Consider the following 27,864-nt stretch of genomic DNA (forward strand, 5'->3'; position numbering starts at 1 on the left):
TGGAATCTAAATCAGCGCTGATCCTTTAAAAGTAAGCTTAAGGGTTTCGGTGGGGGAATCCTTCCAGGCCCAGGAAAGAAACGGCAGCAAACACAGAACCACATGCTTAATGCAGAGCTCAGGGCAGCAGACTGAAGGCTCGGTGCCACCGGACACTCGCCTGCCTGGCCCTCACATCGGCCTCTGAGGGGCCACGAGCTGAGGCACAACCACGGAACCAAGGACCCAACTCGTGAGCAAAATGCATCCCAATTGTCAGAATTCATGCGATCCAGAACGCTGAAGTAGTAAGCGGTGGTGTGGGGATGCCAAGGACAGATGTTTGAAACTTCCCCTACAAGGGTTTGAAAGTATCTTTATGATGGATATTTGTAGAACAAAACCTTAGTGAGCAGTCAACAGTCCTTTTTGTCCTTAACATGAGTTGCAATACATAACAGATGAGTCTAAATATGCTAATGTCACATGTTCAGTTAGGGACCAATTCTTCAACTCAATTGTAATGATCAAGAAAGAACAAACCATCATGTAAATGCACTAGTCTGCTGTCAGAATTTTAACGGGGCTCCTAGGAGGGGGAATGATGCTTCTGACAGAAATGCTAAAGTGAGTGTTGTCTTGGTCTGCAGAGGCTGCTGAGCACTGAGCCTTCAGGAATCTCCCGCAGCTGCAGCCCGTGGGCGCAGGGCCTGCTGAGAGGAAGCCCCGAGGCTTGGGAGGGAGAGGCCACTGGGCAGAAACACACTGCTGTCTCCAGGCAGACAAGGCAGTTTTTAAAGTATTTCTTAAAAAGGATATTTCACAGTAGCCATGGAAACAGACACGTACACCAATGTTCACTGTAGCACTTTTCACAGCAGCCAGAAGGTGAAAACAACCCAAGTGCCCATCAACAGATGGATAAACAAAATGTGGGACACAGGTAAAATGGAACACAAGTCAGGCATAAACAGAAAAGTGAAATAAGCAAATATATACACCGAAAATGATTAGCAGTTACCAGGGGTGGGGGGTGGGGAAGCGGGTCTCTGCTAAGGAGGCTTTGAGCTTATGTTAGTGGCAATGGAATAATTTGGAAAAGGACAGCGAGAATGGTTGTACAACTTGAACGTAACCAATGCCGCTGAAGTATACGTGTGGAAACTGTTGATGTTTGCTGTGTATATTTTTACTGTACACACACACACACACACACACACAAGACTCCAAACGTTCCAGGTTGTGGTGGGTTATGTCAGGAATGGTCTGACTCCAGTACTGGCCCCCTCCTCCCGCCACAGAAAATCCAGAATGCCAAAGGGGGAAAAGCCAAGCCACAAACAGTAGTTTTGGAGCAATGGGGACAGCAAGGGCTGACACCGTCAGCAGCGCACATCACTTCAAATGAATCAAACTGTACAAAGTCGGTGCACGGACAACTGCAGAGCATACAAAGTACACATCGCCTAGCTTTTTACTTAAACTGAAGTCTGCATTAAGATCTTCTGTCTTTGCAGTTTAAAAATTTACAAGGGAAATTACTTGACAAAGTTGTTTTTGGACACACCTCGTAGTTCTAAGACAGGGTGCTAACCTTCCTGACTGTGCCCTGTGCCCACAACAGGAGAAAACCCTGGTGCACAGAGCTGGAAGACCCAGCGTCCCTCCTCAGTGGGGCTGACACATGTGGGGTCACCATGAGTGGAAACCACCTTGATGGCAACCGGTGCTGGTCCTGGTGTCCTAACAGTCTTTTTGCTTCACAAGCTGGTGTGTAAGAGCTGAGGTCCGAACGGAAGGGAGCAAGGCCCTAAGCTGTCGCTAATAGACCCCAGCATCCCACACACCTGTTCACAGGAAAGGGGCTTTCTAGCTGCCCTCGCTGCCCCTCTGGGACGGCAGTGTCACTGAGGAGAGCTGGGCAGGGAGGGGGAGCTGCGAAGTCAGGTAAACTACCCTGAGTGTCACATCCACTTTTTCTGCTCCACAAATGTGAAGGGCAATCTACCAAGTTCTTTCTAGCTAACAAGAATTAAAGAGACTTTAACTTAGAATAGTGCTTCTCTCAATGAAATACCTCTTTACTGAATACCTTGTGGCTTACTCAAGCCCAGAGTTTTGGGTATGGTCACCTACTCACCTGGCTGCCATGGCCTATCTGCAACTAATGTATTTGCTGACAGTGGTCCCCAAACTTGCAATATAGGTTTGCACACAGAGCCGCATGCTTGGGATCTACATGGGGCAGCTTCAGAAGAATCTGAGCAGAAATGAAAGGATGTGCTCGACCGTGGGTCGGGGAAGCAGCACCAGGCGGCCAGGGCTGGGAAGCTCTAAGCTAAGTCACCCTCGGCAGTCTGGGAATGACCTATCCTCACTGCAGAGGGCTCTGCCACCTCACAAGAGCAAAGCTCAACTTCTGAAGGGCTAACTGGAGAGCTCTGGGTTTGAATCAAGTTTCAGGCCACAAGCTGCTGAGGCAGGTAAACCGTGGTGTTAAGCCTGGGGAGACAGGTGTACCCACTGTTGCAAGTACAACTTTTAATGCTCTAATATGCTTATCAGAGAAAAAGAATCAGTACAGCCAGGCCCGGAAAACTCTTCAAAGGCTAGTCTTTGTTGTTGTGTGTCGGAGGCAGGGTCACTGTTTCGCACTGGTTTTTAAAACTGCGAGCTACCTAGAGGCCTACGTCCAAAGCAGCAGCCAGTGTTTTAAAGGGCTTTCCACTCCCAAGTACCTCATCTTACACACTGGCTAAGAGGTCTAATGGAACTCCAAAATCCGATCAGTGTCAGCTCTGAACTTCCCCACTAACCTTTCCCAAGATTTTAAACTGGGCTGTCCCAAAATGAACACATCTAGTCAAATCTCACCACCTGATTCGTTTATTTAAATGTTATGGTTGCATGAATATTTGAAATGTCACACGCACCTTGGTTGTTTTTATGACAAAGAATAAAATTCGCTAATCTGACTCGGATCTTAAAAGCGACCTCTATTGAACCAAAGGACACGTGCCAACTTAATCTCGTCCCACACCCGCCCCAGGTACTTGTCTAGCCACCGGACAAGTGAGGTCAAAGTCCTCTGAAACTCCCCTACCCGTGCTTCCATGTGGGGGCAGCGCGATGGGGCCAGGCTTCCTTCTGAATGCCCCATTCCCAGCCGGTCCAGGCTCGCCAGTTTTGGTGGCCGCCCTGCCACGCCAGGCACATTCGCCCTTGGAGAGTGATTGTGGGTTGAGGAGATGCCGAGGCCAGCCCAGGAGCAGCCTGGGACTGTGACCGGCCGGAGGCCCACGGCCAGGGCCAGACAGGCCAGGCTCAGCAAGGCAGCTCCGGTGTTGCAAAAACCTCCTCTCTTCGCCATCGAGGTGAGGACACCCATTTACCCACTGCCCCTTTGGGGTTGCTGTGAGGTTCACAGACCACAAAGATGAGGAAGAGAGCATTAGGCGGGCAGGACACTTAAGTGGCAGTGGCAGTTGAACGTGCCATCCCCGACTGCTAGACAAGGACGGCTTATCAGACAAGGGTTTTGTCCCCCCGCCCCGCTGAAACACAAACCAGTAACTGGTTTCCTTCAAAACGTGTCGTGTGTGGAGTGAGCCCTTTCAGCTCCGTGCACGTCACCCTTACATTTTCGTGGCCATAGGGTCCAGCCTCAGTCTCGGTGGTTACAGCAGACAGCTTGTACGGGAACAGAAAGAGAAACCCGAGGACAAGGGGCACAGAGAGATGTGTGCCAGTTAACCACTTGAGACGCCACCACCAGGGCCCGTGCTCAGACGTATCAGCGAGTGGGTGGAGGGGCAGGGGGTGACTGAGCAGGCAGACCACCCTGGTTCTGAGGACGCTGCCTTGTGGTCCCCTGTGAAGTCCCAGCACACGTATCAAACCTGATACATGGTGATGAGGCTGAGCTTTCCGAGGGAGCCCGTCTGAAAGCCAACTCTTCCTCTTTACCCCCAAAGCTATCAAGTGATGCTTTACCCCCAAGTCTACCCGGTGTGTTCCACCACTCGTGTTGTAAAATGAAAGCCCTCTGAGGCTCTGAATCCATCAAAACAGGATGTGCACACCTGCTGGCACAGAAACGGTGCGGGAATTAACAAGCAACAGTTAGGTTTGACTTGGAGAGAAAGAGAATTGGCAAATACAGTGGGAAACACTGGACCTCCCCACCGTACTGAGCACACACACACACACACACACACACACACACACACACACACACACACACAGACCCCTCCTGTGTCGGATCCCTGGACCCCCCACAAAGCCGCTGGCCTCCGTGCTCTCAGGCCAGGTAAGAGAGCTGTGCGTCTTCACCGACGCCCATGGGCAGTCTGCGGCTCCAGGGCTGGGTGCACAGCGGGGGTTGTGTCACAGTGGCTCCTGACACCAAAAGGTGGGTGGAGACCTATGGCAGGTTCACGTGTAAAGAAACATGACCAATGTCCACAATTCACTTTTATTGATTTTGAAGGAGAAAGCAGTACATGCCATTCAAAACTATTTTTGACTTTGATTACAATTTCTGTGCAAAGCTATCGGTACACACATGAAAACTGAAGAAATGCTGACCTGACTGACAGTATTTCAAGGCACGGATTTTTCAGCTAACTTAGGCTGCAGTTAAACACGGATGCAAAAACAAGACCCTATTTTATGGATCCAGGCCATCTAAGAAGTGCTTTCCAGTGTTCAAGATCCTCTCCATAAAGCACCTAACACAGGACAGTGGTGCCCCCTCACCTGGGAAAAAAGGTGTGTCCTGTACCCCTATGTCTTCTAACCCTAAAGTTACTCACCAGGCACTCCAAACAAAGACCCGAGCCCTAGCAGTACCTTCAGGAATGACCAGGGATCTGGTTGCTCAGGGAAAATTAGCGAGGCCCCCTTTACTTCAAGTCAACTCCTCTTACCCTCGCACACAGATCCCCGTGGGCCTGGCTTCAGCTGTGACTAGAATCTTCCTGCCACGGACAAGGCCACAGTCTCATGCACATGCAGGGTTATGGGCCAGCACGGGAAGAGGCTCCCAGCCACCCTCCAAAAAGACGCGGCCCCAGCACAGCACGAGGCTGCAGGACAGGAGAGGTGGCCTGGCACTTCCTGTCCCCAAGGAGCTGTGTATGGGAGCCGCTCCTCACGGTCACTGTCACCGAGTGCTGCTGTGGCGCTGAGGAAAGAACTCTGCCCAGGGGCTGGCAGCAGAGCTGCTCTGAGCTACAGTGTTGGGAAAAGCACGGCCTTGTCGCCCTCACTTGCTTCTTGAGTGCCTACAGTAAGGGGTCAGGGCAAGCACACCCGTCATTTTTTGTGGCTAAGGTAACTCTCTAAATGTCTGCAGTAACCTCTACCTGTGACAGCCTCCTCAATACCCCATGGGTGAGTGCAGGGCAGTGGGGGCTTCACTGGGTGTGAGCTCGTGCTAGAAGGTGGGGGCGCTCATGCTGTGGGGTGGGGCGTCCTGAAGAGACATGGCACTCTCCTCAGGCCCCCAATGATGCCCTCCCAAAGGGTTCTACACAGAAATAATTCAACAGACACACACACCCACCAGTGACTGCACACAGATGACTAAACCAGGACACACATGCACACATCTGTGTCTACAATACTCCAAGGCACGCACAACAAAGCTATGAACACGTGAAGCATGTTAAGAAAGTCACCTGGCCTGGGGTCAAGGTTGTTAGCTAATATGAAGTATATTAAATATTATACACATATTATTGTCAAATATGTTATCAGGAACATGAAACGAAAAACACTAGGCTAGGTTTAACAGGCTTAGATTTAGAAGAAATGCCTCTAAAGTATTTAAAAGCATACGGGCAAGACTTCGGTGATTACGGATTTTTTAAAATCTTTTTTTTTTTTTTCCTATTTTTAACAAGCCCAATCTGTTCTTTATTGTATAAGGAAACATGCAATCTTGGTGTGTCTCCCTCGCGTGTGTGACTGCACAGGGGAAGTGTGCTGAGGCAGGTGAGTGAGGTGCCCACGATGCCAGCAGGGCCCAGGGTACTGGGCAGGTGGGCGAGGGCGTCCCCTCCTGGTCCTTCCCCCTGCCAGTGACCCAGGCGGCTGCTCCTCCCCTGACCGCTGTCGTGGGGTCCCCTCACAGTGGATTCCCCACCTGCCTGGCCGGGCAGGGCTGTCACAGAGCCTTGCTGCATTGCATGCCAGCCTGGCAGACACACCAGGTGTCTTTCAGTACCCGCCTCCCAGTTCCCAGATTGACAGAGAGTGTGCTTTCACAGCTAAACCTGGGGTGGAGCAGGGAGGAGGTTACATTTCGCTTTGTTTTTAAAAAGGAAGGCTCTGTGTCTGCTAAGCAGCATCACTATAAACAAAAAGTGCTCTTTTCACTTTGAGGAGCATGCTTCAGGGTTTCACCATGTGTAGCTCCCAGGACGGCACACGCACACTCCCATCCTACACACAAGCTTTTACATGTGGGACTGACCAGAGGCTCTTGGCAGACGGCTAGGTCAGCTTCTTGCTCTTCACCTTCAGGAAAATGGGACGTTTCCTTCCAACAGTCATTGTAGAAACTGGCCAGCTCTCTTCATACGGCTGGCCACCAAGAGCCTTCTGTGAGGCTCTCTCTGGCCACGAGTGAGGTGGCGTTTCTTTACCCCGAGAGTGTGAGAGACGTTTTGAAGCACTTCGCTTTTCAAATGTATATGGCATTAAAGTAATGTATCATGCCGGCCAATATTTAGTCCTGGAATTGCTGATACCAACCAATACTTCTACGGGCACAATTCAGAAAAGCAAGGACCAGCCAACCCCACACCACCAGGTGCTAGAAGGAGCTCTAGTTGGGGTCTGGAGGCCAGGCTTGTGCATGGGGGACTCTGGCCCCGCACAGGGACCCTGATTATTTGTGTGCAGTGAGTGGCACCCTGGCCCCCCTTCACCCTCCTCCGCCCCCGTAGGTCCAAGCTCTGTGCGGCTGTGGGCTGAGCACTTGCCAAGGACTGTGACGGGACGAAGGACACTGAGAAGCCAGCGATCTATGCCAGCACCCGCCTTCAGTACTCAGAGTGTCAGCCACCGCTTCTAGAACAAAGCACTTTGAAGACACGTTTAAAATGCATTAAGAACGTCACCTTTGAGGTAGTATTCACCCTCTGTGGACCTTATGGCCAAGGAGACACTTGAATCTGGGCAGCTTTTCCCAGTTCCCTGACCTAAGTCACAGGAACATCTACTCAGGGCTTAGCAGAGTGGATGCCAACTCAGCCACTCACCTCTCTCAGACCACATCCCCAGAGAACCTCAGCTCCTTGACAGACCTTGTTATTTTTTAGATTAATTTATAACCAATTCTTTAAAAGCAGCACTTTCTAAGGAATGAGCAAATACAACGCAGTTTGCCAAATATAAAAGAACTTACTAAATTTAAGCAAAAGATGCTGAAAATAATTATTTTAATCTACTCCACGACTATTTTATATGTATTTCCTGGAAATCAATGCGCCTGTTGAAGAAGTGACCCCAGAGGGCAAAAATCTACTTCCTGATACGGGCTCTTTCCTGAGCTGGATATTGAGTCGATAAAGGTTCCAGTTAGAGTGAAGACCGGGACCCAGCGCCTTTATGAAGGGTGACCTTTCCTCATCAGCTCATCCCTGGCTGTCTGCATCTGAACGCCCCTCCACCTGGATGCCAGGACAGGCGGCTGGAGGCTGTGGATTCTCCTCTCCTCAGAAAGCTCCCTACACAGCTTAGGCTAAGAAGGGGTCCATCTTCTGCACGGTTCCTAGGCCCCACAAGTGGCGTTTATAGCTAACACTTCTTCACTTGTGCTCCCAACCCGTTCCTAGAAAGCCAGGCAGGGACAACAGCCTGGTCTGCCTTCTGACAAGCTGAGGCTTGGTGTCCGGGGTGAGGGACATCTGGTGACCAGTGGTGCCTAATTACTACTCAGAAAGTTGGCGCTTACCTGGTCCCTCAAAGGGCAAAAGCTTGGATGGGATAGGGTCCTTAGCGCTCAGCGGGATCAGGTAGAGGTCCTTGATGTGCCTGTTGTTATTAGCGACCACCCCGAAACGGCCACGGCTGCTAAAATATGAGTACAGAGAAATGTAGGCAACCTCCTCCTCCTCTGTGGCTGGATGAAAGCGGATCAGACACAGCTCCTACGATGCAAACACAGGACACGGGAAACACGCTGACTGCGCCTACTCCAGAGAAGCACCCCTCAAAATGGCTGCCTGACACTGAAAATTAGTCTGAAACGGAAAACATCAGCAATTCTTGGGCTTTGGTTTTCAAAGTCCTGCTGCTCAACACGTAAAAAGAGCCAGAGAGAAGGCTCTGCCGGCGCGGCCTCAGCCTCTATCTCCTCCCACCGACAGCACCTACCTTGTAGAGTCATCGCCTCTACGAGACAACCCAGGTGGCACGTGAGCTTGGCACAGCGACTGGTACAAGGCGTGCTTCCCAGAAAGTCACCCTGGCCGAATCACCATGAGTGGTCATGGGCACCAAACAGACTGCTAAACTACAAAGGCTGTGTGCACCTCTAAACTGGGAGGATTAAAGGAACTTGGAGGGTCCAAACCCTCATGCTAACTATGGGCCTTTCCAAAGAAAACTGCACTCAGATGCAGACACGGGGACGCACAGAAAGCAGATCCCACCCAAGGCCCCAGGTCTAGGTGGCTGCGCCAGCCCACGGCCGAGCTCTCACTCTCCATTTCTTCAATCCCAACAATAAAACACAGCTCATACGTTCTTAGTACAACCCAGCTGTGTAATAAAATGAAAAATATAATAGAACATCCATCACTTTATTACTTAATGCACTCTCAGATAAGCTATCATTTTCTTCCATTAAACACTCGAACATTTAAACATTCATCTGGAAATACCTACTAAGCTGTAGCTCGACACTATAACTGTTCAAAACAAAAGGTGTGTTTAAATAAAAACACTGTTCCACAAGTTATATTATAAACAAATACCTTAGAGACAGAAGATCTGAGTTTGCCAACATAATCCCAAACCGTCTTCGGTGAGATCCTCCCACCAATGTGAATCGTGTCTGGCAAATCCTAAACGAAAAGCACCTTGAGTAAGTAACTGGTGAAAGTAGAGCATTTACAAAGAAACAAACAGTAATCTCAAAGCACCAAATGACCTGAGAGTCAAGAAAGTCAGGGCTATTCCAAAGAAAACGGTCACAATGGTACTAACTGCTGGCTGGGGTACTGCTCACTGTCCATGATTAGCACTTCCCAGCTCAAGGCGGGTACGGTGACAAACTTCTGGCACAGTGTCTCACTCAGAAGCCGCTGCCTGGTGTGCGCTGCCTTTCATCAACACACACACGGCAAGCATTCAGACGCTAAGCAGACAGGACTGGCTGGCCACTCCTTGCTGAGGCCATAACTACTATCGCTGTTGTCGAGAATCCTGAAGGCCGGGCACCCCCTGAGCTGGACAGGATGGAGGGCAGGGAGTATCGGCCGCTTTCTCAGAATCATCAGGATGACCTGTGACCCGCACAGCAGCCTGCTCTGCCCTCTGAAGGCCTCAACACCTAGACTCTAGGTGCTTGACTCTGGTGTTATCAAACTCCTATGTGACAGACACACACACACAGAGGTTCTGACCTCACTGAGATAATCAAAACACCCAGATACAGGATACGCCTTCGTGACGAATTTTGCCACACTCTGCATGTTGATGAATCCTTTCCAGATGGTGCCAAGCCGAGACAAAAAAAGTGTCGTGTCTCCTTCTGGAGGGGACCGTGACTCTGAGGTGCTGTAAAACAACCACAGGCAGTGAGTCGACCTCCCGTGCTCTGCACAGTGGCAACTCTGAAAATGCCACGGCCCCAGAGGTTTCAGGCAACAAGAGCTCCTACAAGTTTTGGCAGAGGCTAGTTCCAATGAACTACTTCAATCTTAGTGACATAAACGGATATTTTTGCCACAGGAAAACCAACTGAGTAAGCAACCAAACCTGACAGACATCAACTGAGCTTTCTGCTTTCAAGGTCTATCCCTCTAAAATGGAGATCATGCATCCTAAGGCCAGGCCTTTTAAAATTAAAGAATAAATCTGCATTTACAGGTGAGCTGCAGAGTTATTTAATCACCAATTACTTTTCTCTCTGTTCATCTCAGAAATGACTAGCTCTTGGCTTATCCGCCTCTGCCTGACGCTCGGTGACGGTGAAACTGACAAGTACCTTGGTTCAGGTGACGAGGATGGCTTGGCCAGGATGGACTTGGGCATCACCACAGAGGTCAGAGCAGGCTTCGGAGAGTCCTGTCTGGTTTCTGCCACGTGTGCACTGTCCGGGAGAAGGCTACTGGTGGGACGGGAAGCTGTGGAGGCTGAGACAGTGCCACTTGGTGCAGTCCTGGGGTCTCTGCCAGATACTGTAACCGTGGTGGCCACTGGGCCCCCACAGGAGGCCGGGAAGGGGGCGAAGTCCTGCAGAGGAGATGGCTCTGGATGGCTGAGTCCTGGAGGGACAGGGGGATGGCTTCTCTCCACATCTGGAAGAGGCGTGCACTCCGGCTCGGGCTCAGCAGCGCCCTCAGGTGGACTTTCTGTCATCCCCTCCTCAGCATAAGGAGCAGACTCCGAGAGTATGCTGTCGTGCCTGGACCTGGCGTCTTCTCTCTTAGCCGACGTCGACAGCTTTGGTTTTTTCAAAGCTGGCTCATCTTCTGATGACAGAACCTGGCCTGAAGAACATGAGGAAAGATTTCTCCAGATATCTTACCCGTGAATAGCCAGTAATCTCTCAAAAGATTAAAAAACCAACACTATAAAGGTAGGGGCTAGCTTTTTCAAACCAGAAAACCATTATGTGAGCCCCTCCCCCAAATGTGAGTCCAATACAGTTGCCATCAGAGGGCTTCCTGACTTAAACAAAATCAAGTTTTGTCTCACTTCTAAGGTTTCGTCCCCCGAGTCATGCTCACCTGTGCAGATTCGACAGTTGAGATCAAACAGGTGTGCCCGGTGCTGGCTGGTGGTGTCCTTCAGCATGCTGCTGAAGACGTCCAGAGGGGGCGTGCTGCTCTTTTCAGGTACAGCTCGTACCAACTCTTGCTGTTCCTAAGAGCAAAAGAAGAAAAACACCGAGTGGGTCATTTCTTTTCCAAATCCACCTGCAGGTTAACATCACACATTTAAAGAAAACCTCACATGATTAAGAACCGCTGCATACAATTACATACGCCCGTTACAAGCACAGTAACTCTACCCAGTGATTTAGGCACCTACGGCGATTCGGAGAAGGTCGATTTTATTCTATGCTCTTGAGTACGTAAATCCCAATGCTCACCTCCGAATCTGACACTGGGGGAGAGTCTTCCATATCAGGAATGGTTTCCTGTTTAATGGCAGTCTTCTTGCTTTCATTATGCAATTTAGTTCTGGCCTCCATCACCTAAAAGAAAAAGACAAAAACGAAACCTTAAACGCTGTTTTCTAGGAGGACACCATGCCCTCAGAGAATAGCCCACTGAGTTATTGCTAGAAAAGTCAGGGGCCCAGTGCCTGAAGAAGGCAGGCTTCCTGTCAGCACTCACAGGTTTTGCTGGTCGCTCTTTCCACGTGGACAGCTCTTTAGACGCGAGCTCTTCTGGCTTCATTCTCACAAGTTTTGCCAAAGAGATTTCCTCACGCAGAACTCTATGGAAGAGTCCCTGGAAACAGACACCTTTCAGTCATGTACTCACAAACATCTGCAAACTGGTGTTTAAGGTGCCAGAGAGGATCTGGAGAGAACTACTGTGTATTTTTTCGCAAATAACGTTCCCACATAAGCACACCACACACATAACACGCCTAAGAAAATAATGTACAGGGAGGCTGCACAGCTGGCCAAAAAAAATAACACACACGTAACACGCACGTTACTTGAGTAAAAACTTGGTAAGCAGCACAGCCTGAGCCACTTCCTCCAGGGGCACCTGAGCAGGGTCAGCGCCAGCCTACAGCAGTTGTACAGCAAGTAGGGGTTAGAAAAGCTAAGGACTGAGGCTATGCAGCTGATCCTGAGGCCCATGCTGCTCTGTTCTGCTAAAAAAAATGCCTCCTTGGAAAACCAAAGCCATGAAGACGATTTGGAAGACAAGTCAAACGGGTACAGTGGTAGGAATACAGGCAGAGACAGACCAGCTTTGTTGGGGCTTGTCAACTACGGAGCAGCAGACCAGGCGAGCATCTGACACTACTCTCAACCATGGGCAAGCGGTCAAGAGGTGGTCAGAGACCACCAAGCCGACTGTCAGCCTGGGGGCCTGAGGCTGGGTCCCAGCAGGTGCTGCCTTTTACTGGCTGTGACACTGAATATCTGGTCACCTTCTCACCCCCACTGTCTTTACCCAGTGGGAATGGCAGCATCTGCCCCCCAACCACTGTTGAGTCCCCACGTCCAGTGCTGTGGAACAGTCCCTGCTGTGCTGCCCAGACGGGGAGACAACAGCGTCTGCTGTTACCACGGTTACCAGTAGGCCAGTAAGGCAGAAAAAGCTGTGTGAAGTCACTCTCTAGGATAAAGAACTGGAAGTTTATTCTGGAGACAGCAGGGAACCGCCCAAGTGACTGGCATATAATTTACAGAAGTATTTAGAAGCATTTCCCAGGCTTGGTGCAGTGGGTGACGCGTTTAAGGACTCTACTAACACAGGGAACATTCTCGTTACCAGGGGTGGGGGGCACCTGACACGCAGCACCCCACCTTTCAGGAAAGGGACAGAAATGTTTCCAGGTGCTACGTTTAGACGATTCCTGTGGAACCCAGCTGACAGAACGTGACAGGTCACGAGCAGGCTCGTCTGTAGGGGTCCGTTCCGCTCCAGCGCTCACACACCTGATTTTTAGGATCCTTAAGGTTGAACATGATGCTGCGGTATTTGCTCTTGTAGCGATTGTCTGTAACTTGAAACAAGCTGAACATCTCCTTCTCGATACGGAGGGCAACTCTGCCCACTTCGTTTTCTGTCATGATCAGGTCGTCGCTGTCGCTGACTCTATGGAGTAGGAAGGACCCTGTAAACCACTGCACTGACGTATACAGAAAAAAATCCCGCATTAACAGGTAGGAAATAAAATAAAACAGCCCACCTTTTCCACAAAATCTCTTTTAGAGAGCGTCTTATATTCTGTCGGATCTGTGAATTGGGCTGTGACGGGGCGGGACTCGCAGCTCCGAGCCGTCCTGGTCCTGGAGAGGTCCCAGGAGCAGATACAGCCCCCGGCTTCCTCATCGCTCCGGCCACAGCAGAAGGACCCACAGCAGAAGAGCCAGGTAACTTCTTAGGGGTGGCCGCTGCCGCTGTAGGCGCCAGCCCCAGCTGCTTGGCAGCAGAGGCATTGGCCATGGGCGTGGATGATAACCAGGGTCTCTTGGGTACCGTACCCTTGAAACCTGAGGGTGACTTCTTAATGGCCTGCTTGGCGGCTGACACATGAACGAAAGCGGGCGACTTCTTCGGGAGGTTGCCAGGCAGGGAAGAAGGCTGCTTGCTGAGCACAGGGCCTGAAGGAGCCATTTTCTTGGGCACGGTGACAGCGGCTGCCACCTTCTCCCTAGTCCTCTTGTCATCCTTCACAGCTGCAAAGGAACAAGATGCAGGCTCCTCAGAGACCAACCCACGTGCGTTCTGTCATCTGGATCTTAATATCAACTAGCCAAAGTTTATCTGGTGTTATTGTACGAGAGAAATTTAGAGAAAAGGACTTTTAAAACAATAAACTATTAAATTCAGGAAGGAGTGAAAGAAATCAGAGCTGCCAGTATTATGATAGTGACTACATTTTAACTAATCCAGGGGAAAAGAAAAAAAAATTTATTACATTAAATCAAATGTTTTACTTCACCCAGTAAACTCTACTAGTATCAAAAGCCCAATTTAAATCATCAGCTAAGTTTTAAAAAGGGAACAAACATCACGTTATCAAAAAAGCTAGATTTAGAATAACGCTTTCATTATTAAAGATTCCAATACAGTATTTCTATACAAGTTTCAAGAGTGTTTTCGAGAAAGGGTAAAAGGGACACATTCTCCCTAAACGCCCGTGCAGAACCCCAGTCGGCCCGCGGCCAGCAGAGTCCCAGCCCTAGTGAGCGTGAAGCCACAGGGGCTCCTGCTGTTCCTCTGGACAAAAGCCAGCTGGAGACGACATTAGTAAAAATATGGAAACATTGATGGAAATTTACGAAATGGGGAAAACTAACCATTTTTATATGAAGAATTAGATGCAAGAATCAAGTGGCTCTATTACATAACTGTTCCCATTTACAACGCTTGAGTTGCACTCAGCAGAGTAAAGCAAGTGAGAAAGGGCACTTCTAATCCAAAGGAGGGACAGTCAGGGCTGAGACAGGCAGAACACCTCTCTCTAACGCCAGGACCGTTTCTTTAAAAGACAAAGGGTCTGCTAAACAACCGGTTACATTACAACCCTCCCACAGACCAGAACTCAGGTCTTTGATAACCGTTGGACACAAAGCAGAGATAAGCAGTCTCAGAGAGCCACTGACCACAGAGCCACACAGGGCACAGGGGCATGAAGTGGCAGCCATCAGGTCAGTGGGACTGGAAGTGGGCTCCTGGGGAGCCAGGGCTGCAAGCTGCCTCAGTGCTGTGCAGGTATCTGCAGGGCGGTCAAAGGGTCAGTGCCCAGTGAGCCAGAAGGTACCTCCGAGCTGCCTTGGCAGGTGATCAAATCATGCAAGGAACCTGAGAAGAGGCCTCCCTCCATGCATCCTCTCCCATCACTGCCCATGAAGCAGCAGATCTCCGCAGACTCCGGCCATCTAACTGGGGAAGTCCTCCAGAGACCCCTGCCATTTTACCCAGGGATTAAACAGACACGCGGAAATCACTGCTCCTCCCACTGCTGCTGCTTTTGTTTCCAACAAACCAGGGGGAAGGCACGACACTCGGGGGACAGGAGACCTTTATCTAGACAAAGCCTGGTCAGCCCACAAGTCCCCCCCGCCCCCATGTGCCCCAGATGGGGAACTATCCCCCTGCAGGCTGGCTCCTTCTCTGGCAGTGAAGGACATGGCTTTTGTCAAATTCACACTGATTGTCAGAGACTGGAGGCAAAAGCTCAGGCTTCGGGTTCTATTTTATAAAGTTCCTTAGTTTTACAAAACATGCAACAGTACGACGCAGACCCAAACTGAGGGCAATGTCAGAAACAAGTTTTCTCAGGCATTGATTTTTTACTTTGCTGAGGCTCTCAGTCCTTAACAGAAATCATTTGAATGGGAATAATTCACTGAAGCAGAAACCCCACAAGCGCCTGCCCCTTGCCTAAGGTGGCTACCCCGGCCTGGGGGTCAGTGCATTCAGGCTCCTCGGCGGCCCTGCCGTCACCTGTGACAAGGCTGTCCCACCCCTGCCTCCCTCCTGTAGGAGCACAAACCAGGGACATGTTAGAAATAAAGACAAATACCGATTTTTACTGTCTAGTATACTGTTTCTGCATTTCTCCACGTATTATTTCATCACACTGAGTACCTTAGGAGTTACCTACCATTCCTCAGCACCTGGAAATTGCTCTTTAATGAGCCACTCAGATCTTGGCAGCAAGGTCCACAGCACCTAACTTGAAGTGCTGTTTGTTGCCACTTGGGGTTAAACCACCAAGGATACTTTCCTGGGGGGGGGGGAGGGTAGGGGGCTGGGGGAAGGGGCAGGTGTGGAGCTTAGGGCCCAGGAAGGATAAAGTGCTAGATGACAACACCCAGCACACTGACGTAGCGCACACGTGGAATGAAGCCCTGGTCTGCACAGATGATGCAGGGACTCGGGAGCCTGCCGGGAAGCCAGCTCAGCCACTGCCCTTTACAAACTTCGCTGAGTGTTTTAACAGGGTGCTTTTAACCAATCCTGAAAAGCCGGCCTAACGCATTTCCAGAGACAATAGAACACCTCCATTGTAACACAGGCATCTGTGTGATGTGACCTGAGAACAAGCTTCAGTGACTAACGTTTTAGGATACAAGTGTGTTTGCTTCAAAAGCGTCAAGACTTCAGGTCTCCAAATTGTAATCTTTCAACATGGAGGGAGGGGGCCCACCTTAGAGTAATAACATTGGTGAAGTTTCTCCAGGTTAATCCGCGTATCTACCCCCAAACTCGAGATTTTTCAGGACACTCCCAACACGTGATTAAAAGAACTGTTACCAAGAGTGGAAACAGCTAAAGAATGGAGCCTACTGCAGAGGGGGAGGGGCTTCACTGGTCCTCACCTGTGCCTCAGTCTATAAACTAGCATGGTTAGAAAATACACACGTTATTGGCAAAATGCTTGTAAAGCGGGGATTCTGATGGCAAGCGGGGTGTACTGTAATGAAGGGAAACGTTAAAAACTCGCAGTACGTCCCACCCTTGCCCTCCTGCACGTTGTGCCTGACGGGGTGAATTGCTGCTAGGATGACAAGTGAGAATGGTGGAACGTCAAAGAGCTGACAAGGTATAAACTGAGCTAAAATTCAATTTGCAAATTCACTTCTGTTACATTGTATATAAGTGTACAGAAGAGCAAGGAGTCACTCTGTAAGCAATCAGAAAAAAAATCCGATCCTGGAAAAACAGAAGCACCAACCCACACCAAATGACAGGTTGGCTTGGCTTGCCCTCTGGCATGACAGACCCCATGCTGGTTACCATCTCTGGCCAGCCAGCAGTAGGACTGCACTGGCCACATTAGGCAAAGCAGCACCTCGCCACAGAATCCCCCCCAGCGTGTCTACCCGCCATCCTGGACAGAGATGACCGTGGGGTGTGCACCAGGGCTGTCCCACCTTGTTCGTAAGGCCCCCTGGTGCTGCCACAGGGCATCCTTGGGAGAGATGTCACCTGAACCCCAGGCACAGGTGCTGACCCGAGGTAGCCAAGCTGAGCCTTAGGAGCTACAGGAGGAAACACTGCCCCATGGGCAGCTGTCCAAATTAGTTTCTGCCAAGTCTGGCCATTTGATTGTAATGGAGACAAGTTGCTCGGGGCTAAGCCTCCGACAGAGCAAGCTTATGCAGGCTGTTATGCAAACGGGCCAGCAGCAAGCTCCAATTGGCTCATTTCCAAATAAGTGTGAACCCAAGTATCTGGTTACAGCTGAGCTACGCCGTGGCGCCGCAGCATCACTGGGTGGCGCCAGCGGGACTTTAGGGGAAAAGCGAGACCTGTGCTGAAGGAATCCCGGGAGGGGAGTCCTTTGGGTAAAAGCTGTGCCGCTGCCTGCCTGCTCCCAAATCAAAGTGTGACAATACAGGGCAAAGTCACAATCTGCTCCTGGACACCTAGATCTTGGTGACCCCTCTCTTGGCATGGGCAAACTGGTGCAAACCACTCAGGGCCACTGCAAATACCTTTTCCCTTTGGGTCCCTTGAGGCTATGCACATCTTAAAACCCACTGAGGAAGCTTTCAGTCAGTGATGCCTAGAAGGTTGGGTCCACTTCTTACGGAGTTTGCAACAACTCTCAAGAAAACTGAGAATTTTGAAAAATAGCAATGATTGACTGCAAAAGCCCAAACCAAGGAATAAGAAAGCTTCTGGACTGGGATCCTGGTGGTGCGTGGTTAAGAGCTTGGCTGCTAACCAAGACTGGCACTTCACACCCACCAGCCGCTCCTCGGAAACCCTATGGGGCAGTTCTGCTCTGACTATAGGGTCACTATGAGGCGGAACTGACTTGATGGCAATGGATTTGGCTTTAGTATGGGCTAATGAATCCAAGACTTCTCTTTTAAGGGTGTGCCAAACCGTTAGGGTTGAGGCAATCCACAAATGCGTCAGGCTGACTGCACAGCCTTCGGTACAGGTGTCTCCACGAGATGGCCCTTCTGCCTATGCTAACTTAATTGGCCACTCTGGCATCTCAGCCCCCAGTGTTTGGACTCCAGCATCAACTGCTGTTTCTGTAACGTGAACCTGCCAAGCAGGCCTGAGACCCGTGGAGGAACGGGGGCAGGGGCGGGGTGGGGGGAGCGGGCACTTGTCTTTACTGTGACTCAGCTCTCAGTATGACACGTGTACAACCAAGTTTCCCACTCAATTTCGCTTCTTCGTGATCAAGGCCTTTTCCTAGTGTGAAAAGTCAAGAGAAAAAATGCTTTGCTCTTGCGCCTCTCAAAATATCTGAATACTTCCAAATGACTCTTTCAGAAGTATAATAAATCACGCACTTTCTTTAAATCAAAAACCATGGATTATCCTCAAATAACACTCTAGGTGGCACTGGTGCTCCTCAGTGCAGATGATTTCAGTGTTTTATAGAAGGCCACAGTCAAACTACCAGTAAATTTGTGATACATAATTTGGGATGTTAATTTTTTCCTTACCGATCCCTACTAACTGAGCTACTTACAACATAATGGTAAGATGCACGTTTAACTCTCCAAAAGAAACAGAAAACTTAACTGTGCACCTGGAGGCAGGCTACCCTTCCTGGGTTTAACAGTCTCACATACAGTGTTCTGAAATTAAACCTGATTCATGCTGGGCTGGCATTCATATCATGATCTATGAAGAACTGGTCAAATTATACTTCAGGACAAACCACAGGAGTGAAATTATCAGGCCGCGTGTGGGGACAGGTATTTCGCAACCCACGTTCACAGTCCATAAATGGAATCGCTCGTCTGGCCCAGAGGTGCAGTTGTCCCGCGTGGCTGCCAACCCCAAGGCTCAATTAGGGGGCTGCTGCTTTTTCAGCATCTTCCAAGCCAATGACAAGCACCCCCAATACTTTAACAAGGTCACATTTTAACCAACGTCCTGTCTGCACCTAAACTGTTCACTACTTAGCCCAGATAGGGGCATGCTAAACTAACAGTCTCTCTGCCTGCCCTCACACCCTCCCAGCCCCAATGGTCACACTCTGTAAAAGCCCCACACTGAGCTGCACACACGGGAGGGAGGGAGTAGGCAGCAATTACCTTCCTTTCTTCACGCTGAACTCCGCCAGGCTTGTGGCAAATGAAAGCTGCCCTACCTTCGTTTAAATCAATGCAAGGGCAAAAATCCTTATCTGTTAGGTTTGTTTCTCTAATCCTCAGAACCTAAGAATATAACTGTGTGCGTTGACGTTACAGAAAAAGGGAAAAAAAAATCAAGAATGTCAAGTATTTTGCAATATACAAGTCTCTCTGGGCCTTGTTTCTGGGCTGGGGGAACTAGCAGGATTCCTGGGGGTGGTCCTGGACATTATATAAACTGGTAAGCCACCAAACAGACCATCCTCAGCATTTGTCACTAAACATTAGCAGAGACCCCGACAGCCAAAAGGCTCTATGTCGCTCACCAGAGAGGTCAACTCAGTGGAACCAATCCTGCTGGAAATGTGGGGCCCTCTCCCACCCCACTTCTCCCCGCACCTGAAGCCCAAGAGGGGAGCGGTTCTGAGACAGCTGGAGGTCAGCCGAAGAGCCGTGCTCAGGATACTGCATCCTGCTCAGGAGCTCTATGTATGTAGATGGAACGCCTTACTGGGACCCGATTTTCTGGACAGTAGGCTTTTTTCTTTAAGCCCGTAACAGGTGAACACTTCAAAGCATCAAAAGAATGCCATTACTGACAATCAAGAAAAGTCTCAACTATTTGGATAACATTAAAAACAGCTGTCAGTCTAAACTCTTTTGGTATGGTTACTAAACATACACTAAGTTTTGGTCTTCCCTCTAGGAAGGGGAGGAGATTGGCTCAGATGTACAGAATCTGACACTCGATTTGCCCCAACCTCATTTTCACTGCCACGGGCAAATCTGGAAGAGAGATACCAGAGGCTCGTGCACTTTAAATGGCGACACTGTCTTCCAGGAGCCTAGTCCCCCAGGTCTTTTATTTCAGAGAATCTGTCCATCTTACAATTCCACGGGGAATGTGCGTGCAGAGACCATGCTCGGGCTGTTGGCCCTGACATCTGCCCCCTCCTCTATCCTGCTCCTTGTCACTCAGACCACATGGCTGGGGGGCAAGATGCACAGCCAGTGACCTGCTTGGTTCACAGGCTCTGCTGGGGCTTTTCATTTTAATGCCTAAAGCCCGGTGAGACGAGCTGCAGACATCTCACTTTCCAGCCAAAATCTGTCCACATCCCTAGTGTTCTAAATTATCACATGAGCCGTGTAAGGAGCCCAAGTCCCAGGAAAAGGGCTGTGCCTGTGAACATGAACACCTGCATTCCATCTCAAATCCTAGTCAACCAGGGACCTGTTAGGAAAAATGGCGGCCTTGACAAGAATGGGAGGTGAACTCAGTGGAAATGAAGAAACAGGGAAGCAGAGAGATCCAAAACCACAAATCATCATATTGGGAGGATATAAAATGTTAATGGTCCCTATAACCTAAACTAACCGTACGGGACAGCCTCAAGCATTTTTTTTAGAAATGAGCTGAAGGAACAGTTTTGAGTATGTTTAATTACATCACCCTGGGGACGGCCTGATGAAACTTTAACAGACACTTGTCCTTAAAGGGGCAGCAGGACAAAGCTGCTGTCAGAGAAAGGTCTTCCCCATTATCAACAGGAGATCTCACCCACATCCGTCTGCTGAGAACGTGTACCTGTACCATCCACACCCAGGGTTGGCACTAACGACCTGGGAAGGAGAAAGGAAATCCAGGGCACTTCCACAGGCTGCAGCGTCTCGGCTCTCTGAACTGCTGGGCATTTTCAGGGTGCACACTGAGAGTGAACCAGCTCACAAGAAAGAAAACAGGCCTGAATGTAGCAGGCCAACGTGGCAAGCTGCCTCCTCACGGAGCTGCCCCAGCAGCTGCCTCCCACTGCTTCTCTCCCCAAAATCCCCTTTGCAGCCAGCCAGGGAGGCAGGCCCAGGCCCCTCATGGGGATGCAGGGTTCTGACGAGTTGTGTGCAGTCCCCTCTCACTGCACCTGCTGGGGCGCAGGGGACACCCCTGCTACCGCCAAGTGAAGAGATGGTTTAGGGAGAGTGGACACATGGGAACCGCTACTCACCAGCATTGAACTCAGATCACTCGCCAATAACCCTACTCTTCTCCCAGTCATCTTCCGGGAGATGACAGTTCTGGGACAACAAAGATTTATCAGCAGCAACTAGCTCAGAAGTACTTCCCTCACGCATGCGAGGAATTTCGGATAGTTCAGTTTTAATTTAGAGATGCGGATGGACATACTGGGAAGACTAATTACAGTCATTCATCTGTCCCCAATTTTCTGCCCCTGAACCTTCAGTGATGAGCGGGTGTGTGGTAAGTGTAGAAAGAGAGTGGAAAAGGTCAAAGAAAAAAATCCAGGAGCAGAGAAATGGAGATTCCTCACTGACGACTCCACTCTTCCCCCCAGAAAACTGAGCCAGGAAGGAATGGGCATTGGAGGAGTGGGCCCTGCCATTCTGTCCCACACTCCCCCACATACATGGTCTTCTAAAATGCCATGCTCGGAGTCTCAGGGACAGCCCCTCCCTTCTGACTGACACAGACGGTGATGAGTTGAGAGTAGCCCCTAATTGTCTGTACTGTGGTGTGGTCCCCGGGTCCCATTCCTTTGTTCTGCAGGTGCCTATGACCAACTGAAAGCACCTGAGCACAGCAGTAACAAGGGCCCACCCATCCATGAATGGGCTGTGCTCACTTTGAAGCATGCTCGTTACTTCTCTAAAGTGCTGTATCGTAGAGGTGCTTTGTAATTCGATGGGAATTTGAGGCTTGTTTTGTTAGCATGAAATGCTGCTCAAACACACTACAGTGCATTAAGACTCATTATGATTTGGCAGTCGGTTAATTCCAGCATTTAATATTTCACACCTACAATCTGACACCCTGAACACATTTCAGCATTGCTCTGCAATTTACTTGACTCCACTTCTTAACTCATGGCATTGCTTACATTCTGAAAACCAGCATATAGGACAGTCATGCATACTTCTAACCATGCTAGATCTAGAACCTCCCATCACGAGCACCCTCCCTTAGATAACTGGTTAAAAGGCTGGCGGGAAATTGCAGCACTGTCCAGGGAGTTTAGGGCTACCTAACCCAGTGCTTTTAATTTAGGGCACAGAATGCATGATAGTAGCATAAATAAAAACGCAACTGAAAATGCTCTGTGTCATAGCACGCAATGTGCCCTACGGGTCTGTCTATGTTAGGTTTCCAAAAACGCAGCTCTGCAGCAAGAGGCTGAGAAAGAGAAGCACACACCGGTGATTCAAGCTGCGTTATCTAAGCTGGGGGTTAAACGGTACCAAACACCTTAATTTAAAACTGGGGGGCAGGGTAAAGCACTGGGACAGTGCAAACATGCGAGAGAGGAGGTCAGGAAGCCAGTCACAGCTAAGGTGTCAAGCCTACGGTAACTTACCTTTAGCAAGGACAGAAAGCACATCACACTCGCTCACCATGGTGCATGTTAAACAGCATTAAACGGGCCTTCAAATCTCAGATGTGTGTTTGTGAAGGTGTGTAGTATGTGAACTGGACATGAAAAAAATTTCTGCCTGTCCACTCAAAAATAAATTTAACTCCTGAGAATCATGGGTAAACTGAAAGCCGGAGGCAGCACCCATCTGCAGAGCTCTCCACAGCACAGAGACTGATGATCACGTGCTGGACGGAGAGAAGGTGGGGACTGTGGCGCCGGAGGGCTGCACGGGCCGCCAGGGGACCGTGGCTGCTGTCCGGACAGTGAAGGCGTGTGGTGATACGTAGTGTATCTAGACATCATGTTTTGTTGATGACAACACAAATACTTACCAGAATCTGGTAATAAAAACAGAGAGATTACAGAGATCAAGTGCCAAAGTGAAAACACTGGCAGCGAGGTTTGTACAGCTTTTTGGGCAACAGTGGTGAGAAGTAAGGCAGCCTCAGATGCACACGACCCCCACAGGCCTCTCGGACGTGGGCATCTGCCTCAATCTTTGGAGGTGCAGCAAGTGTTTATGATCAGAATACAAACAGGGCTACAGCTCCTACGGTCAGACAGCCACGTGGACGGCTATCCAGAGAAGGGAAGGGCCTGTGAGGCTAACCCCTAGGAGATACATACATTTATACAACAGTGACGCCGAAATAGCAGCAGTCTTTTCTGGCTTTACTGCATTGTAATTGTGATCGCTTGCCCAGGACGGCGTGCTGCTTTCAGGGGTTGTTTCCTTAACGAGCGCTTCATTCCTAGAAGGCGCCACCACAGTCTTCTTCACAATGTTTTCTTTTCTGTCTGGAGCTGGTCTCTTGTGCATGGAAGAAATTTTAATGCCAGCCTGGATAATCAGTAAAATCGCAATCATTGGGTGGTCAAAAATTACACCTTCACTTCACAACAAAGGCAGGGACACTATCTACCCACCCCCCAGGCCATTTACAGGACCCCTCACCCACCCGGCTTTCCACACTGTGTTTTGCTCGGGGTTGACCACGTGTACACACTGAGCAGACCCCACACCCAGTATCTCGGTCAGGATTCAGCTCTTCCAGGGAGGGGAAGGCCCCTGACACACGGCACTCTGCTGCTGTCCAGGAATGAGGCTGCAGGGTGATAAACGGTCAGCCTCCTGAGCCCAACAAAGGAACATGGCCAAGTGGAAGTGGTGTGAGCACAAAGTCGTGCACAGAGCCTGAGCTATGCTGTTTTTTGCGGGGGGGAGGGGAGAAGGGGGATGGTGGTAAAATTTGGAAAGAAGATCAGAGTACAAATGGTATGAAAATTGAGAAATGCAGGGACCATGGAAAGGGCTCTCAGCACCTTCCCTCTCTCTGCAGCAGCCCCTGCTGCTCTGGTCCTGGGATTCAAAATTACGAGCCTCAAAAGACTGAGCCGCGTAAGGGCTAATTGTTGTCAGGTACCATCGAGATGATTCCAACTCACAGCGACCCCATGTGACAGGAGAACCGCTCCACAGGGTTTCCTAGGCTGTAATTCTTTATGGAGCAGATCACCAGGCCTTTTTCCTGCTGAGGGGCTGGGTGGGTTCAAGTCACCAACCTTTTGGTGAGCAGCTGAGCATTTAACCACTGCACCACCAGGGGCTCCTTAGCATTTAAAAATAAAGGACGAGAGATTCCCGCACAGCATGAGGTATGCTTTGTTGTCAATATTTTAACAGGGGCTGGGACACGACCAACTCAACCCAAACTAAAACCCCAGGACTGGTCTTAAAGAGTAAGTCCCTGGATTCTTCCCAAACCACGCGTGGCATAAAAATTACACAACTGTGACAGCTAGGTCTGAAACTGAAGCACAGTTCTGTGCCAGAACCTACTTGCCACCTGCCTGCCCCTCTACGTACACCTTCCAGACAAACCACAGGTGCTTGGCGGCTCTTCTTGGCAAGCCTGCCTGGCCTGCTCACAGCCTTAGGTTTTATACGCAGAGCCAGCGCCTGACTGTGCTTCTCTGCGTCTGTGACTTAATCCCTCGGCTAGAGGGCAGAGACAACATGAAAACAACGTTACGATATTTATATTCTGAAAAGAAAATGGGTGGAAAGCAAAAGTAATACGATGCTATCTGCATTACATTTATGCCTGCTGTTCCCTGCATACTACAAATAAATAAAACAAATCTAATAAAAATAAAACTCTCACACATGCTTTGTTTAAACTGTTCAAATGGCCGGTCAACTTACCTGAATGCTACATTTTTGAAGACTGAGCTTTTCTGGTTTCGTCTTGGGCTTTTCTTTCAGTTTTGGTTTTGGTTCTTTACCTGAACTTAGGGATTTCATAGTAGCTGCAGCGTGTTTAAGAATGCAGTCACTGCTGCAGTAAACAGAGTCAGGCTGCGCCACGTTAGAACACCCAGGGCCAATGCACCTGGAGGCACCGGGAGCCTCGATAACCTGCAGGACAAAACACATGACTTCAAACAAGGTACTTACCAAGCTTAGCAGTTCAAACACTTTGCAAGATCACTGCTCATAGCACTGAGGCCCCTCTGCCTTTAAATGTACTCAGAGACATTAACAGTATTTTTAATGCATGTAAAATTTTATCTTTGTTTAATCAAATGACATAGATCTATTTCCCACATGTACGACATGCACAAGCTTAACTGTTCCTTATGCCACCCGTGCTGGGCAGAATTCTGAGAAGACCCCAATATTCCCAATCCTGGTGCCCACCCTGTACAACCCTGCCCTGAGTGTGAGCAGGGACTGGGAATACGATATGTTTTCACACCCATTATCCATTGCCCTTGAGTTGATTCTGGCTCATAGGGACCCTTCAAGGACAGAGAACTGCTCCACAGGGTTTCCAAGGAGCAGCTGATAGATTCAAACTGCCAACCTTTTGGTTAGCAGCTGAACTCTTAACCACTGAGCCACCAGGACTCCTCACACCGTTAGGGTCCCTCATATGTCAAACATGCAGGGATTTACAGACGTAATTAAGGTTCCACACGAGCCGAGTCTGTGCTCACAGAGGGGCCTGACTTAACCAAGTAAAGAGGGCCTGGGTCTTCAGAAGAAACAAGGTGCCCTTACTGCTTTGTCTTGAGCTGCCATGTTGTGAGACGGCCACATGTCAAGGATCTGAGGACAAGGTTACCAAATAAAATACAGGGCACCCAATTAAAATTAATTTCAAATAAACAACAAATAATATTCTGGTGCAGAAACATGCCACAGAAATTGCACGGGGCGGGGGGGGGGGGTCCTTATACCAAACAGCCCGAGAGTCCGAAGTGGCGCTTCCCCAGCTAAGCCTCCGATGAGACGGCAGTCTCCTGAGACCCTGGGCAGAAGCGCCGGATGAGCCTCGGTCCTGACCCACTGGCTCTGTGAGGTGACAACGCACCTGCGTCACTGTGAGCCACTAGGCCTGTTATGCACTAGGTCTAAACGTGGTTGCTTCTCTTACAGTTACTAACGTATGTTTTCGTGGTCAAGGTGAAAGACACACGAACGTCTTCCTCCAAACGTGCTAGAGCAAAACCTTATTTAAATATTTAGAATAACTGTTTTTCCTCCACAGAATCTAAGTTTCACTTACAATAAAGTTTAGCCTAAGTCTCTAACACGCAATGTCGTTTTCAGGTGCCGTCGGGTCGCTTCTGACTCACAGTGACCCTGTGTACAACAGAATGGAACACTAGCCGGTCTTGCACCATCCTCGCAATTGTTGTTATGCTTGAGCCCACTGTTGCAGGCGCTGTGTCAACCCATCTCCTTGAGGCTGTTCCTTTTTGCTGACCAGAGGGATGTCCTTCTCCAGTGACTGGTCCCTCCTAATAACATGTCCCAAGTTTGTAAGACGAAGTCACACCATTCTCTAAGGCTCTAAGGAGCGTTCTGGCTGCACTTCTTCCGAGGCAGATTTGTTCACTCTTCCGTAGTCCATGGTATATTCAATATTCTTCACCAACACCATAATTTAAGGGTGTCAATTCTTCTTGGGTCTTCCTTACTCGCTGTCCAGCTTTCACATGCATATGGGGCGAATGAAAACACCATGGCTTGGATCAGGCGCACCTTAGTCCTCGAGGTGACATCTTTCCTTTTTAACACCTTAAAGAGGTCTTTTGCAGCAAATTTGTCCAATGCAGTGTGTCATTTGATTTCCTGACTGCTGTTTCCACGGGTGTTGATTGTGGATCCAAGCAAAACAAAACCCTTCACAAACAACTTCGATCTTTTCTCCGTTTATCACGATGTTGCTTATTGGTCCAGTTTTGAGGATTTTTGTTTTATGTTGAGGTGTAATCCATACTGAAGGCTATCATCTTTGATCTTCATTAGTAAGTGCTTCAAGTCCTCTTCACTTTCAGCAAGCAAGGTTGTGTCATCTGCATAACACAGGTTGTTAATGAGTCTTCCTCCAATCCTAATGCCCCATTCTTCTTCATATAGTCCAGCTTCTCAGATTATTTGCTCAGCATACAGATTGAATAGGTATGGTGAAAGAATACAACCCTGACGCACATCTTCCCTGATTTTAAACCATACGTTATCCTCTTGTTTTATCCAAATGACTGCCTGCTGGTCTATGCACAGGTTCCTCATGAGCACAATGAAGTGTTGTAGAACTCCCATTCTCAGCACATAAAATCAAGAGAACTTTTCCTATCCAGTTTACATCTCCATTACTTCATCTTCTGGTGACTGCATGGCACACCTCCAGGTAACACCTCCTCAGCAAACACATTAAACAGCCCTGTCCTTGCAGCTCTCAACATGCTCTGTGTGAACCCAGAGTGTGTGGCCAGGATGCTTCTAGGGAGCAATCCCCAAGCCTTCTGCACTCCCAGCAGCTGCCAGGGGACAGGCCACGGGGTGAGTGGGGGCAGGCCAACTCCCTCAACCCAGCAGGCAGGACGAAGGGCAGGCCTCCGGTCCGTGGCTGGCCAGGGGTCCAGGACGGCCTATAGAGAAAACACGCTGAGTTATGTCCCCTCCTGTGGGACACAGGAGAATTTTGAGTGGAGACAGCTCTCTGCAGCAAAAGGAAAAGGTACGTGGAAAACACAGCAAAGGATTCTGGCCATGGGACGCATAAAGACTTGTTATGAGAAAGGCATACACCAAAGCCAGGGAAGCAGAAAGACACTGAACACGAGCATCCGTGAATGCAAGAGCACCGCGGGATCAAGGCAGCAGGAGCCAGCCCGAGTGGCACTTCCTCGCTGAGTTGATTCACCCTCCACATACATCCACGCGGGAGCTACTCCCAGCCCCTCAGGCCTCCTCAAAGGGAGACACGAGTTGTCTCAAGATGCTATTAAGTGGCCCAGAGACAGACAATTACTTTAATCATTAAAATAGAAATTTTGCTAAAATGAAAATACATAACTACATCAAGCTCAAGATTTCATTAATCTGAATGATTGAAGAGAGACTAATATTGAAAAGTAGCAAATGTTTAAAAAGCGAGTCCACTTAAAAACGCA

The 27,864-nt window shown here is 49.5% G+C and overlaps 1 protein-coding gene across 7 annotated transcripts in view; it reads right to left on the reverse strand.

Moving 5' to 3' along the window:
• The window catches only part of DIDO1 (death inducer-obliterator 1), a 62,765-nt gene that overhangs the window by 4,783 nt on the left and 30,118 nt on the right, over positions 1 to 27,864 (reverse strand). For 6 of the 7 annotated variants that reach the window (XM_023540831.2, XM_064276332.1, XM_064276334.1 and 3 more), the window contains 11 exons: positions 24,605 to 24,817; positions 23,026 to 23,239; positions 13,099 to 13,588; positions 12,845 to 13,004; positions 11,559 to 11,675; positions 11,312 to 11,416; positions 10,947 to 11,082; positions 10,202 to 10,706; positions 9,618 to 9,771; positions 8,967 to 9,056; positions 7,943 to 8,138 (listed from right to left, as the gene is read on the reverse strand). In XM_023540831.2, coding sequence (XP_023396599.2) covers positions 7,943 to 8,138; positions 8,967 to 9,056; positions 9,618 to 9,771; positions 10,202 to 10,706; positions 10,947 to 11,082; positions 11,312 to 11,416; positions 11,559 to 11,675; positions 12,845 to 13,004; positions 13,099 to 13,588; positions 23,026 to 23,239; positions 24,605 to 24,817 — 2,380 coding nt within the window. Of the gene's footprint in view, positions 1 to 2; positions 8,139 to 8,966; positions 9,057 to 9,617; positions 9,772 to 10,201; positions 10,707 to 10,946; positions 11,083 to 11,311; positions 11,417 to 11,558; positions 11,676 to 12,844; positions 13,005 to 13,098; positions 13,589 to 23,025; positions 23,240 to 24,604; positions 24,818 to 27,864 lie in introns of those variants that run through there. The other variant, XM_064276335.1, reaches the window with a different exon arrangement.

The sequence above is a fragment of the Loxodonta africana genome, chromosome 24 (genome assembly GCF_030014295.1).
Source record: "Loxodonta africana isolate mLoxAfr1 chromosome 24, mLoxAfr1.hap2, whole genome shotgun sequence".
NCBI classification, from domain to species: domain Eukaryota; kingdom Metazoa; phylum Chordata; class Mammalia; order Proboscidea; family Elephantidae; genus Loxodonta; species Loxodonta africana.